The 15,669-nt window shown below is 38.3% G+C and overlaps 1 protein-coding gene across 2 annotated transcripts in view; it reads left to right on the top strand.

Moving 5' to 3' along the window:
• The window catches only part of LOC131573486 (transmembrane protein 117-like), a 178,816-nt gene that overhangs the window by 128,680 nt on the left and 34,467 nt on the right, over window positions 1-15,669 (top strand). For both annotated transcript variants that reach the window (XM_058827485.1, XM_058827486.1), the window contains exon 6: window positions 14,543-14,702. In XM_058827485.1, coding sequence (XP_058683468.1) covers window positions 14,543-14,702 — 160 coding nt within the window. The remainder of the gene's footprint in view (window positions 1-14,542; window positions 14,703-15,669) is intronic.

Raw genomic sequence — 15,669 nt, 5'->3', positions numbered from 1 at the left:
GGCTTCAGAGAAGATGTTGTGGCCTGCTGCAGTTACTCTTCATAAGACAACTGGTGTTCACCCCAGTCCAGTATAATCCATATCTGAAGCCATCTTTAAATGCAGAATGAGATGTCTATATTAGCAATCATTGGTTATAGCATTTGTGAACACTTTTCAAACTAAAAAACCCAGCTGATCTAGTATAACATTTAACAATATTTGGAGAATTTTAAATATAAAGTCTATTCCTTCCCGAATAAATATAAGAATACTCACACTGTGTACTGAAAATCTGCTTTAACTTAGTGAGGGTGGATACTGTGTCAGATGAAATAGATTTATCTTTTTTTTTGTTATGTTTTTTTTTAGTAAACATTGATGGGGTTATCAACTCAGAAGTGTCTGTGATAGATTGCCAGTAATGGTTGGAAAGGCCCAGGGATGATTGTAAGTCACATTTATCTTTCACAGCCTCTTAGCTAGAGATGACAGTTATTTTCAGGGCTCCCATGAAGAACATAAAGTCAAAAACCTCACTGAAGAACTGGTCAAATTAATTTCATATCAACTTCGTACAATGACTGAATGCCTAGGAGAAAAGTGAAGATAATACTAACCAAGTAAATCCAAATGACGAAACAAAGCTTTCTGAGATACTGTGTCTAGTCCCCAAGGCTGTCTTTCCTCTTAGAACCTCTGTGAAATGGATGCAGGTATTTGCAATACAAAAGTCTAAAAATGTGGCTGATTCTAGTCTCTCCAGTGGTTGATCAAAGAAGCCAAGTGCATCCATTTAGTCCAAATTCTGCTTTGTTTCAAAGTCTTATCGACAAGACAAAGGTTCCCTATGTAGAGAGAAAGTGAGACACTGCAAAATATTGCCCTTCCAAAAGTATTCCTCTAGCTTCTCACTGTAGGTACTTGCTGGAAATTGATTGAGCAATCATATAAGTGGGGGGGGGTGGCAGCTTGTAGGCTTTTATTCTTGTCAAACACACCTGTTGAATTATGTTACAGGAAGAAAAGGATCATAGAGCTTTAAAACTAGAGGGGACACTATCAGTGAGCAGTAAAAGTGTTTAAGAGAATATTAAACATGGAATATATGTTTAACAAAATTGGTCAGCTCAATCTCTATTGTACTTGGGGTCTCTTTAGCAGCACCTAAACTATTTTGAGCACAGTATAATCATTCAAGCAAAGCAAAATCTGATGTACTATTTGGGAGTCTGGAGATAAACTGGGTGGATACCTAACCTCACCTAGATGTGGCCCCTTGTCCAGACAGCTCATCTATTCCTTGGGCTCTAAGATAAAAGGCCTGTCCCCAGCTTGTAGCCTAGGTCTGGTGAAAGAATTACCTCATTGGACAGGCATAAGAGGTGTGATATTGATCTCTTACTCTTTAAGTCTTTCTAAAAGATAGTTATAACCCAAAAGGAGATCCACGAGAGAAAACTGTGGAAGAAACAAATGCATCTAATATACCCCAGAAAAAAAAGGGAAATCTGATGGCTTTTAGCACTCCCTGTCAATCTCTACTGCCTGAACTCTGCAGTGTCATTCAGCAGTCCAGATTTAAGCCACTCCCCTGCCTTAAATCCTGCTGAGGTGTCCTTAGTCTTTTGCATTAGTTCCAGATGAACAAAAACCTGTCAGATCTTAGGGCCAAAGAGGCTCTATTGCAAGTTACAAACCCCATGGAAATACCTTCAGAACTAAGGCAGGTCAAATGGACAGGTAAGGAGGAAGAAACAGGTCTAAAATTGAAAGAGTACTAACTGCCGGGAGGGAATGTCAGCTAAAAGCAAACCGTTTGTTTTTTTTTCAACATAGAATTATGTGACTGAGATGGTAAATTCTGAGCATCTTAACATTAAGTCATACTTGTTCGCATGTTAGAAATTGAAGAGGCCAAGGCTGGAAGTTAAAAGATAACAAATTATTTCTGGAGCAAAGGGATCTTTGCTTCCACTTTGTTGGAAATCCTGCAATAAAACTTTTAATTGTTGTTTTTTAAGAAATCAAAAACATTCAAATAAGCATCATTATTGGTTAAACTGTCATTGATAAATGTTTCTCATCCATGGGCAGGAATTTATGAGCAGAACTAGTGAGACCACAGTCTCCTCAGAGTAGCCAGTACCATGATAATCCATTCCACATGGATGATTGCTGATCTGAGCCCCTGCACATCTCTTTGCAGGGCAGGTGTGGGACCAGCCTCAGCCTGGGTTTTACTGCATCTTTGCTGAGTTCCCTGAATATTACTATTTCTTCCAGGATTTATCTGTTTTCTATTTACTGAACAATTTGGAAAAGAATGCAGATTAGTCTCAGGATATAACACAGGACTTTTTCTGAAATACTGAAAAGCTTCTTTTTGAGGAGGATAACTATTTCCTGCAAAATTCAAAGTTTACCCAGTATCTATCTGGGCATTTTAGTGAATTTAGCCATAATAATTCCCAAGTTCCCTTGTGCACCTTCTTCTTGGAAATTTCTCATGTTTATCTTCCACTGAAAAAGTGATGATATTCATAATGTCACAGAGCTGACCATATAATTACTGGAACAGCACTGGCTATCAGGATGTATTTTGAAGGGTCTCCTTATTAACTTCTTTTTGTTCAATCTTATTTCTAGTCCTGTTCTACCGTTAGAAAGGCTAACTTTCCAGGAAATCAAAATCACAGTAATTTGCATGTGATTTTTTCTTTGTTTTTTAAGAGGACATGTGTCAGCCTTATATTGGAACTGGCTCAACCTGTGAAATATAAGGCATATGAACTTTTATTTTCTAGACAACTTTTAAGTTGGTATCAATTCTCTTGGCATCATGTTATTCACTTTCTTGGAAGAAGATGGCTCTGCCTTCTTGCTCGTCTCCCCAGAGGCATTTGGTGGGTGGCAGCTGTTAGTGTCTCCCATCCCCCAGGCTTTCTTTGTGGGACAAGTGTTTCAGCCCCTAACCAGTAAAGCTTTAAAATACTCCACTTTAAAAAATGCCACTTTAGTTTATTGGTGCATTTTATGTATGGTTGGCCAAAGACTGGATGTGATATTCTGGATATGAGCAAAGTAATGTCCCTTGATCTACTGGTTATGCCCCTGTTATTGCAGTTCTGGGCACTGTTGGGACTTCTTTGCTGCCAGCAGACATACCTGGCATGCACTCAGGTTGCTGTCAATTAATGCCCTTTTCTCACTGAGGTAAAACTGATATTATTTGAAAGATTTTTGACATAAAAATGTGCTATTCAGGAAGCAAGATTAAAGTTTTTGGGGTTTTTTTTGTTTGTTTTGTTTTTTAGTTTTTTAATGCTTCAGCTTTTTTGTAAATACATTTAATCAAAATATAATCAAGTTGTTATGTGAAAGACCCTGTATTTACTTAAAATGCTTTGGAAAAAATATTGAAGAGCAGTTCAAAACAATTGCAATTATATTTTACTGTGATAGGGTTTCAACAAATAGAATTATAAAAAGCACAACATCTTGATGAGAATCTATATCCCATAGATATGATGGTGTATGAAGCCTAAAATAATGAAAAATTTCTTGTTCCATAGAAGTACTGTATAGATAAATTATACAGCTAGTCTAATCTAGAACATAGAAAGCTATTAAACTGTTATATTTAGTTTGTTCTAAATCTGAACTGTACTTTAAATTTTAGTTGTAATATATTGTCTGAGAAGCCCTGAGAATGTAAGTGCATACGGTACAGCTCTCCTACCCACTTATCATAAATGTTTTCTAAGAGTACCAGCATGACAGTATCTGGGCAAGGACAACATGTTCCATATGTTCTGCTTAGATAAAGTTCTGTCTCTATCCTTTATGCTTTGTATCTCATAGAATCATAGTAATATTTATGTTGGAAAAGACTTTAAGATCATCAAAGTGCTATTGATGCAGGGCATAGGCTGCCTTAACCTCAGTGACACCTCCATGCTGGATGAACCATTGTCCTCATCACTGATGGGTTCCACTTGCAGGGGCTCACACCTGCTGCACCTGGGGAGGGGCAGTCACAGAAGAGACAGGTCTGCTGCACTGGAAAGGGACTCATCACCACTGTCCCTGTCCATGAAGTCATCGTGCTTAGACAGGCAGAGGGAGGGCAGGAAATCTCCAAACCATGCATCCTGTCTGTCTCTTGGGCCTTTTTCAGGGAAGGCTGGGTGCAATTCCAGCAGTCTCTCTCCCTTGCTCTCTCTCTGAGCCTCCTCATCCCACATCCCTTCTCCTGCTGCCCTCTGGTGCTGGGGTGGGAGCCTGGCAAAGCCTGTCAGGAGCTCTGTCTGGGCAGCTGTGTCGCTGGTGCTGGCTGCAGAGGTCAGAGAGGCCATGGCTTCCTGCTGGGTGGAGCTGGGTGTTGCTCTGGTCCAGGGGGTTTTCCAGGTGCCTTCTGTCCCATCTGGGGTGCCAGAACTGATGCCTTGAGAAGGCTGACCTAGAACAGAAGCTAGACAGAATTGAGAATAAAGTAGGTATTTATTGAAAGGCCTTGAAGGATACACCTTGGGCACTACAAGAGCCTGGCCAAGGCTACACCCAAGACAGACCAAAAATAGTCATTAAATGGATGACTGGTCATGAGGTCTCACATTTTTATAAGTTTTGGCCCATATTGGGGTTAATTGTCCAATTACGGCTTCAGGTGGTGAAGCCCCATCCTTGTTTTCTCTCTTCAGTCCACCATTGTTTATGCTTTGGGGCCTGAAACTTGTAACTCCGTTATCAAGCTAGAAAAAGAATTGTTTTGTCTACCTACTCTGTGAAGAGAGCTCACTAACACTTAATATGAAGCTCAAGACTACACACCTAGGCAGCACAGAATCTGAAAAATATGAAAGCTAAAACTTAAGGCATCAGATACCAGTGTTCCCTGGTGGAGCTGCAGGGCTAAAGTGCCCTTTCTGCACGTCCTTCTGTGAGAAGTGCTGCTTGAACTGATGCTCCACTCCCTGTGTGCCCACCCTGCTGGCATCACTCCTAGTCACTGCTGCTGCTGTGGGTTTCTTTTATACATATACAACTTTTATACATGGGAAGGCCTAGATGCTGGTGCTCCTGGCTCTACCCTGGTCCCATCAAATATTTGAGGCATCCTGGCAGATCTCTTGTATCCCCCTGAGGTTCCCCCAGTTTGGGAATTGTGCTGGCTCTGGAGCTGCTTGATTGGTAACTGAGTGATACTTTTATTATCACACATACTATGGGAAATTTTGTGGTGTCTGTTCTTAGGGTTTTTTCCCAAAAACTTGCAAGGATAATTTTAAGACTGACACATCAAAATTCTGTGTGAAATCAATTTCTGTTTTCTAAAATATGTTTTAAAAAGCAAGTAACCCCAACTTTTCAGTGACTGCTTTCATTTGACAGCTTCCAAATACAAATTTTCCATTATTTTATTCAAATATGAGTGTTGTTAATTCCTACATAAAATATATCTGTTTTTCAATTTAAAAATTCAAAGGCTTTTCATTGCTTTTTTTAAATAAATTAAAACATCAGGAACTGCCTTCAGTTTTGAGATTCAGCCCTGGGTGTCTGGTGTTTATGTGTTGAATATGCCAGCTCCCATACAGCAAACGGAGCCCTGGCCAATGCAGATGATGGTCATTCAGCTTGCCACAAGTAGAAACTTACCTGTAGTCACCTGCATAATTTTCCAGACTCCATCATTTGAATTAAAGTGGGATTCAGGTCCCTAAACGTAGGCATTGACTACAATTTGAAGTGCTTTTGTGTATTGAAATAGTGCACAGGCCTGATAGACGTGACACAGGGCTCAGAGGAGTCTTTCCTGGTTTGAATACCAAGCAAGGTACCCAACAGCAGCCTAAATTGTACTAAACTAAGTTTGGTTTAGGTAACCAAATCTCACACTACGTCTCTGTTGACAGTAATGAGAGATTAGATATGTTAACGGACGTGTATACATCTGAAAAAACAACTCTATGGTTAAGTTTCTGGCTGATTCTGAATTCCTTAAAAAATATTTTAACTGCACTAAACTCACCCGTATGTAAAAATAATCTCTTCAGAAAAAAATAATATTCAGTTTTTTGCTTGGCTCTAGACAAAATGTAGCAAGCCTCACTGTGATTTGGTAAAAAAATTTAATAACTTAAATGCAGAAAAGAAATATGAGTCTAAAATATTCTGAAGGAAACAGAGTGTTTTTTATATAGTAAAAAATTGATCAGGTTTAAAGTTCCATTAATGATGAGATAAACTGTGAATACAAACAATGCTAGTAAATTCAGTAAGTAATTGAGAAGTAATTATTTATTAATGAAAGAACCAGTTTATTAATTAATTCATTTTTACCACTTTTCTGACTTAGATGTTTTCAAATGTGTCCTCTGAAAATCAATCCGTTTGTCTTAAATCAATCATCTAGAAATACAAATAATGCAGATCATAGACAGGATTGAAAATGTGGTGTTAAATCTACATTTACACTCTTCCTTGTTTCTAAAACTAGAATTTAATAACGTGTCTCAATTCAGGAAAATCAGGATGTTGAGATATACTTCTAGCTCCTGCTCTAGATCTGAAAAGCTTAATTTTAGGCCTTTAGAATAGCATTTCAATTACCAACTAAACACATTTGAAATAGATTTTTCCTTCTAAATGTTAAAACATATATCTTTTAATTTCAAAAGTTTCTGTACTGTTTTACATTGCAATGAAATTAATACGTCACTGAGTATTTCATGATAACTGAGAAATGGAAGCCAATAACATTTTCTTTTCTTTTTACATTTCTTTTCTCATTACTAAGTTGTAGCAGTTGCTGGATGCTGGAGACAAGAAAGTCAGAGTCCCTGTTTTGTATGTTTTGGCATATGATGCCATCTCTTGCCACTGTGATGAGCAGCCTTTACCTCACTCTTACCAGGGACTGGGAATAACTAAGCACTAAGACACTTGGGTGTAGGAAATCTGTGTCCAGAGAATTGTTGACTCATATCATGACTAATGTCATGTCATGACTAATGTTGACTCATGTATAAGTTGACTAAGTAGATGAGCTCCAGCTAGAGAGTCTGAACAAATAGTACCCTGTAGCATGTGGAAATCTTCTTGTTATTACATCCAGCGGGTCTCATTAACACTAATATTCAAATAGCTGGTCTGACTTACTCAGAACAGGTAATGGCCTCTGCACTGTTTGTATCAGCTTGTGTAACTGAGATGCTGCCCTAGCTCCTCAACTGTAATGAGGTGCAGGAATTATGCCCAGTTCTGACACAGCTTCCCTCATATTACAGAAATCATCCCTTTTCACAGGAAAATTTTGCATATTTATGAACTGCCCTTGTCTGAATATAAACCATTTTTGCTGAAAAATTTCCAGGCAGGTCTATCCTAAGGCACATTTGATGCTCTGAAAGTATTTTTTTAAAATCTTGTTTCTGTTGTTTTTTGAGCAGCTGTGTTCCACTCCCCATTCCATTGATAAAATAAGTGATGTATCCATCTGAAAGTAAAACAGAAAAATGGCTTTCTCTTTACATATATAGAATTGTGTTTGGTTTTCTGTTTTGGTTCAGGTTTTTTTCCAAATGCCTTCTACTGGAGTTAAACAATTAACTTCTAACTTTGGAAGTTGAACCTGAAGAAGAGTTCCTTGGATATGATTCATGTGACTTTTATAGTACCTTGCATATGATACGTGGTGATTGAAAATGTTTTTTACAAGTAAGACCATGAACTTTCATAAACTACTTTTGCTTTTCTGTGTCACAGATAGGAAATGGCATTTGAAACATAAAGCTTACGGTGATGAGTTTAATTTAAATGAGCTGCTGTTTGAAATAGATAACACTTTCATTTTAGTAAATTAATGGTGTGGCAAAAGGAAATTCAAAGATGCTTCTACCTGTAATAAAAAAAATTATGCTCTCTAGAATTCTGATATTGCACCATGTGATTACATTACCTAATCTTATTAATTTTATTACATGAAACATAGCAAAATGTTTCCTTTATATATTAACATACATGTAATTTCAGGCTTTATACAAATCTTGGTGCAAAAATCCCAAATAGCTCTGGAATCATATTGATGCACTCTAATAAAATCAAAACTGTTACTGTCAAAAGATAGATGTAAAGCAAGGTTTGTGGGAAAGATTGTTGGGGTTAGGTTAGCTCCAGGATCATCTGGGGCTGGGAAAGGCAAGACAAGGCAATCCTGGCAAGGCCCCAGCTTTGCTGCTCCTCTACTTTTCTCATCTGGAAAACTCACAGGATTTGCTTACTGTTAGGTCTTAAACTGAGGTTGGGGTTAGGGTTCAGTGTTCAGTTTAGGGTTAGGGTTGACAGAGTCAAAGAGCCTAGAGCTCCAGAAACACTGGGGCTGGAAAAGCCATGCCAGCACAATTCCTGCAAGGCCCCAGCCTTGCTGCTCCTACATCTTTCTGAAATTGAAACCCATAGGATTTTTTTAGATTTAGATCTGAAGCTGGGGTTAGGATTAGGGTTAGGGTTAGGATTAGGATTATGTTTAGGGTTAGGGTTGAGAGATTCAAAGAGCCTTGAGCTCTTGGGGACACTCCGGCTGGAAAAGTCATGCCAAGCCAATCCCGGCAAAGGCCCCAGCCTTGCTGCTCCTACATCTTTCTGATCTGAATAGCCCATAGTGTTAGTAAGTGAATATATAAAAAAGTAGGAAAACAATTCCAATGTTGCCACCTCAGAGCATCCTTTATACCCTGTGGTGTCCAATTTCTTCAGTACACCAGTCCAAATGACAAGAAGCATTGTTTAGAAGACGTAACTGGGAATGTATGGTTCTCAAAATGTGCAGTAACTGCTATTGATAAATAGTTATGAGCCATACACAAAATAGGGAGTATTTCACAACAGTTATTTCAGAACTGATAGTTACTGGAAAATGCTGAATTACTTACACATTATTTTCAACAGGACAGAAGTCAGGCAAACACTATTGTGGTGACAAGGACTTTTAAAAAACTAACGTGATTCAGCGTTTGAATTATAAACCATTTTCATGTAATTGATATTTAACTTCAGATAATTAAGTCTCATTGATGGTAATCTGCATTAATGTAATTTCTCCCACTTATTCATGCCTGCAGAGCATGCCATGGGGAGTGTGGTGCTCTGAAATCTGACGATAGTACTGCTCTGTATCTCTGCCACGTACTTGTCTCCATCAGGGTCAAACACCTTATTTTAACAAAAGAGGTCCAATGTAATTAACTCTCCAAATATTTCTAGATTTCTAGGGTCTGTATATATTTCCAATTCACTTCAGTAGCACATTTCTGAGGCAGACCTCCCAGTTATCTCTCCACCTTCCCTTTGGTTAATGGTATGGATTGCTCTGGGGTGCACAAGTGGGATTTCTTCTGGATACAGTTGGACACTGCTTTCTGGGATCTCACCTGGTGTGCAAAAGTTATGGATGCGCGCTCAGGGCAGTCCACACTACAGGAACACCGTGAATATGGGATCCTCAGCACCAACTGTGTCACTGCAGTAGCTGCTAATAAATGCAGAAATCTCGAGTTCCTGCTCTCTCTTCTTGCAGAGAACTGTCCCATGGGGACAGAAGAGCAGTGGCCAGCTGGAGGTTTGAAGTTATGCTGCTCCAGGGAACACAGATGCTTCTCACCACCAGAGCATCTGTCCCTTATATTTGCTTAATTGCAAAAGTGGTTCTGACACCAAGCAACAGGCAGACTAAATATTTTATTTTGAATGGGATTAGAGTTGCTATTTTTGGCAGATTAAATAACAGAGCCCTTCTTAATTAAAATAAGTGAAATAAAAAGTGTTGACATTTTTAAATGAACATCTGCAGTGGCATTGTTCTTTATAGTTATTGTACACTGTGCAACTGTATATTTGGCCAGTGCTGATTCTGAGATTAAAAATTATGTAGTTATTTGACTTGATGGATTATCTTTCTTTCCTGAGGACTGGAAAGCCTTTTTAAATACAAAGAGCAGTAAAATTTCTCATTCCCTTTCTGTATCTGTTTTCACAAGACGTTTGCAACTATTTGGGTACATTCATGAGAAACTGCCAAGGCAATCAGTGCCTGTGCAGGTGCATTCCACAGCAGAGTGAGGGATTGTGACATATGAGAGGGGTGGTTTCTGGGTTGCAGAAACCCCAGGGAAATGAAGAGGCATTCCAGGAACTGGCAGTGTGATGTGGGTGGGACAGCAGTAATGGCAGACACCCCACTCCCACAAAGGGCAGCCCTGAGGAGAGGGCTGAGCAGTTTCTTTGGTCCTGTCTCATGTGTTCCATGAACATTGTATTAAACAATACTTGGAATCCTTGTTAACAATGTTAAATGATTTCCAAATGACCTAGCTTAGTGACAATTATGTGTAAAATTATGGTGAAAAGATCTCAAAATGCTGTGTCATACGAATCTAAGAGCAACTTTTGACTGAGCAAGGTAGGTTTTTTTCTGGAAAAGGTCTTGTCAAAGGGCAAGAAAATGCTTTTTCCCCCTTGAAAAAGATGAAATGAAAATTAAGAAAATAACTACAGTTTGTCTTTCATCTCTTCAATTATTTTAACAGAACTCTTACTGTCTCATCATCAAAGCCATAGCATCATAAAAGATTTGGCAGAGGGTAATGTAAGACAAGAAAATTCTAAATAACTCTAAAAATGAGCAGCTCAAAGTCACAAGTAAAGGGAATGTAGTGGTGTGCAATTGTGTCTAACTTTTAAATGAAAAACTTCATTTTCTTGTTACAATTGTTAAATGTTGCAATTTGAGAAGTGAGGTTCCATCACAGATCAGAATCTGTTTTTGGTATATTTTGCCCTGCTGATTTAGACATGAAGAATCATGAAAGTCAGATTGGAAAAAGTTCTTGTTTCCAACATTAAATGTTTTGTGAGCATGTATGCATTTATTAGCTTTTATCTTTTCAGGGACAGATTCTGGATTGTTCAGTTTTTCACTCAGTACAGACAAATAACACTGATTCCTGAAGGTGTGACTGTATGGACTCACAGGTACTCCTGGTGTAGGTTTGGAGGGGATGTGCTATGAGTGGTTTTGTGGTACTGCCTTGGGGCTGCAAGAGAACAAGTTGTGGCCTCACAGGCTCTGTTTAGGATGAGGATGATCTCCTGATGAGGGAGGTAGGACATGCTAAACAGCAGAGTGTCTCCAAGCATCCAGGACATAAGGTCACAGGAGTTCATTGTGTTTTCTCTCTACAAGGTGTAGGTTGTCACCTGTCTGCCATGAGAGAACCACCCCCAGTGACTAAAACCTGCTCAGGCTTCTGGTCCATGTGGTTCACAACCTCTCATAAGGTATAATATGCTGAATGATACTTTTAAAGTTGGTCAGTTTGCTCAAAGCTTATAGTGCAAGAAAGTGTTGTGGAAAGGGGCAGAAGGGAAGATGCTTATGTTTTGGACCTTACCAAAAGTATTAGAGAACCAGATTACTCTTCTGGACAAATGGACCAGTAGTATGGATTCAGTTTAGCATGAGTGATTTGGTTTGACAAATTCAAGACCAAACTCAGTCCTGGCAATCAAAGATTATTATAGCGATACAGTCAAAAAAATTGGTTATTTTTTGAGAGGTTTCTGGCAGTAAAAGTTCTCTTTCAGCCTCCCCCTTTTTATCCCCCTCCCCATTCAGAGTAGCACTGGAGATTTTAAATATTCACTGGCAGTGATAAGCACAGTACTGACTTTTGTGGACCTACCTAATAATTTTAACTATCCAGTATGCTATTGGTCTGGACAGTGTTTATTTGCACTCTTAAGGAGTATGCAGTAGGTTGTAAAATGTGTGTTATTGCAGCTGAATAGGTGTCCAGGGCTCATAATCATTCAATACAGCAAGCTAGAATTAGAAGTGAAATATAAAAGTGTGTTTCCTTCATGAACTAGAGAGAGAAATTGCATTTCTTAATGCCTGATACAGAGAAGGGTTAGTCCTCTCTTGCCCTTCACCTTGTAGCCTTTCCCCTTCTGTAATGAGGAGAGGTACTGCCAGCAGTGCAGTGAATAGTTTGATGGTGTAGCTCTTTCTCAATAATGTGCATTGCAAAATAAAGGGCAAACTATACTGGGCTAGATATTGCAGGGTAGCTCACATTGGCTTATCCAATGCAAGTTATGTCAAGTTAAATGAAATCCTCATCTTTTTTTCTTAATCTCCAGGACACTATACTTTCACAACAAGTGAACTGAACTCTAACCCAAACAAGCTCAGTTTATAATAACTCCAAAAGCATTTATTGAATATCTTGCTGTGTTCCTGTATCATAGGTCAAAATACAACTGAGTACTAATTATGCTGTTTAATGCAACCATTTTGAAAGTCTATTTCTAACCTTCCTTGTTGGTTTCACATTTTCTTATTCTATTAGCAGCCCATTTTCTGCTCCCTTCTCTCCCTATTTGACATTTCAGAATGAATAACAAAGCAGTTTTCTAAGTGCATATGCATTTCCTCAAGGAAATCAGGACTTGAGCACACACATCGGTCTTTGCATGCATGCCAACAAAGCATGAATAAAAATATGCCTGCCTTTGCTTGCCTACATGCCAAGGTCCGACCTTCCATGCTTTGAACTCTTGCTCCAAAATGCAAATGCATAATTCAAGAGGACTGAGGCAGAATAGTCTTGAGCATAACTTCTGGGTATATGCTTCCTATAGCAAAATACTCAGATTTGAATTATGGTTTTAAACTTCCTCTGCCCCAGGAGAGGTGGTTCTACAGAAAGAGGTCAAGGAAAATCAGGGTGCCTAGTGGCTGGAGGAGTCTGCCTCGGCCAGCAGGCAAGTGCTGAGGATTGTTTTCTTTCTGGAGAGACTTTCAGGTAAAGTAAGAACATTAACCATGAGAATTTCAGATATAAGGGTGAAATAAGTAGGAAAAAACACCTTTGTGTGTCTCAAAAGACTATATGCAAGAAAGAGAATTGTTTTTCCAAAGTAAACTATTCTGTGCATGTGCCAAAGTCGAGCTTGTAGAAAAGTCAGTCAGGTTCAGGTACTGACTGTCGAGATGGTAGCTAAGCAAATGTTATGGGATAAGAAGGCTTGACTATTGCTTAGGTCTAATTATATCTAATATGCCTCATTTATTGTTGTTTTTCTTGCCTAGGTGCTCATAATTCTTTTGAGGGAAATTGTTAGGGTGTCAACCATAGTGGTGCATGTAACTGAGTTAATAAATTAAGAACAAAAATAAATGTTCCTAGGTAAAGGTGGTAGCAATCAAGTAATTTTTGTGTCTCATTACATTCTGCAGAAATGCAGCCCATCATGTCACAGAAGAATGATGTTTAGGAGTCCAAATGTATTATACTGTTGCCTATGTGCATATTTGTTTTCCCCTTCTCACAGATACAGACAAAGCTACTATATAAAAATAAATACATGCAGACTGGTAGCCTGTGACTACTGGTGTACAGATTTTTTGGTTTTTTTTCCTCTGCTGAGTATTTGTCATGTTTGGAAGTGTCGTGGGAAATATTCTTCACTCTATCTTGCAACACTTGGTAGCTGAAGAAAATGTGATATTACTGCTGTACAAAAAAAAAAAAAATTCCTGCCACAATTATTTAGCCATTAGCATGCATTCAGATTTTGATATGCCACTATTATAGCACAGATTTACTGACAGCTCTGGCTACTGGAAGAAGCCTTGCTCACCCTTAAATTACCAGCTAAATTTTCCAGCTTCCAGGGAACCAGAAATTCAATCAGTCACCACTGCCAGCTCTGTAAGGTATTACCAAAGTGCTGCTGGAAATGATGCAGAGGTATTTTGCAGGGATAGCTTAGAAAGATACTTTCTTAAATACTGTATTTCAGAATTGTATGAATTAGTCAAATGTATCTTCTGGAATTCTTGTAGCATTTATACAGAGGCTTTAATATTCTTGTGATTCACTCTTCACTGACTTTTCAAAGATTGAAAACTTTTACAAATGACATCTTAGGAAACACGAAGCAAAGTCTTTCAACAATCTCCAGAATTTACTAAAAATTAATTTAGTGCATTGAATTTTTTTTTATAGAGACATGTTTCTGTATAAAAATTAGACTTCACAGTTAATGCCTTGTAGCTCCTACAGCTTAGAAAATATTTTCAAAGGTTCTAATGTATCTGGAGCCTTAGACAATGTTCTCTCAATTAACTGATTTGAATTTGGCCTAGATCATGCAGGCCTTGGTACATTTTACTTCTCTCTTGTTTTACCTAGCTGGTTTTCATCTTCAGTGAAAAATACAGAATACAGAATACAGAAGCAACAGAGTGCTATACTCCAGCTAATTTGCAATATGCTTAGAACTAGCTAGTAAATTAATTTTCACTAAGAATACAGCTGACTTCTTTCTTTTTTAAATTAAAAGATTTGTTCATGCACTTAATTTTATTTAGTCTGTTTTCATCAGTGGAAAAGTACTGATAAAATAGTTGACCATTAGAAGACAGATAAAATAGAATGATGCATCTTCAATACTATCGTATTCTCTCTGAACTATTTTTTCTTCTTCCTTCCAGGACAGTTCTGTTTACTCTGACCTCTGTAGTTGTGCTTGTCATCACTACTGACTGGATCAGCTGGGACAAACTGAATCGTGGATTTCTGCCAAGTGATGAGGTCTCAAGAGCCTTCTTGGCTTCTTTCATCTTGGTGTTTGACCTTCTTATTGTCATGCAGGTACATTCTCCTAATGTTCCACTTAGGCTGTTGTGGCTGCCTAGTCACTCTGTTTCCTCTAGAGCAAACGGCATTTAGCTAAGGCTACAAAAAGGTAAATAAATGTTTAGCTTGCAATCACTCTTAGTAAGGGTATTTTATAATAGCATTCTCAGTAACTTTGCAAAAAAGGCCTCTGGCCTTTTATTGTGAAAATATTGTTGATTTATCTTCTTAGAGTGCTAGGTAAGAGCTGCATGACTTTTCAAATTAAAAAGTGTTTTCTGCAAAATTTACATCAGGAAAAGAAATAGAAGCTGGTTGTTTTGTAAATTCAAATAATCTCTTAGGAAGATGAGGTAAATTTAGACAAACAAGAAAGAAATACTTCCATATTTCAAGAATTTACAATATTAGGTATACACACACTAAGATACTTTTTTAGATGAAAAATAGTATTTGCTATTAAGATTCAGCTTTCCACTTTTAGTTGAAAATTTTGTTACTTGATGACAGGTCTTCGGAGTGTAATGACTTCTGCCTGAAAGCTTAACTGGGGATATGATTCATTGTAATCTGCTTGATGTCTGCTCCTTTGAATCTAGCTACTAAGAAAGGAATCTGGGTCACAAGTATGTGGCCACAAACTTTCTTCATCTGATTCAGTGCTCTCCCCTTGGCATTTGTGTTTGGTTTGAGCCTTGTGTGAATAATTCACCCAAAGCTCTGTGAAAAATTGTGTCATTTGGGCTGAGGCAAGGAAGAGGAGCATTGAAGGCCCAGACTTTGCTCTTGGTCTTAGACATGATAGACTGTTGAACTGAAGGTCAGCAAAGAATATGAGAACCAATGGGTCCTTCCTCTTCAATATATTACGGACTCTGCCAGCAGAGTGCATTTCTGAGACACTCAGTTCTCTTTAGAAAGCTATCTATTGCTTGAGTAATTATCACAGAGGTGAACTGGTGACAGTCAGATTTTATCACTG

The sequence above is a fragment of the Poecile atricapillus genome, chromosome Z (genome assembly GCF_030490865.1).
Source record: "Poecile atricapillus isolate bPoeAtr1 chromosome Z, bPoeAtr1.hap1, whole genome shotgun sequence".
Taxonomy (NCBI): domain Eukaryota; kingdom Metazoa; phylum Chordata; class Aves; order Passeriformes; family Paridae; genus Poecile; species Poecile atricapillus.
The sequence above is the reverse complement of the archived record's forward strand: the minus strand, read 5'-3'. Positions and strand labels throughout refer to the sequence as shown.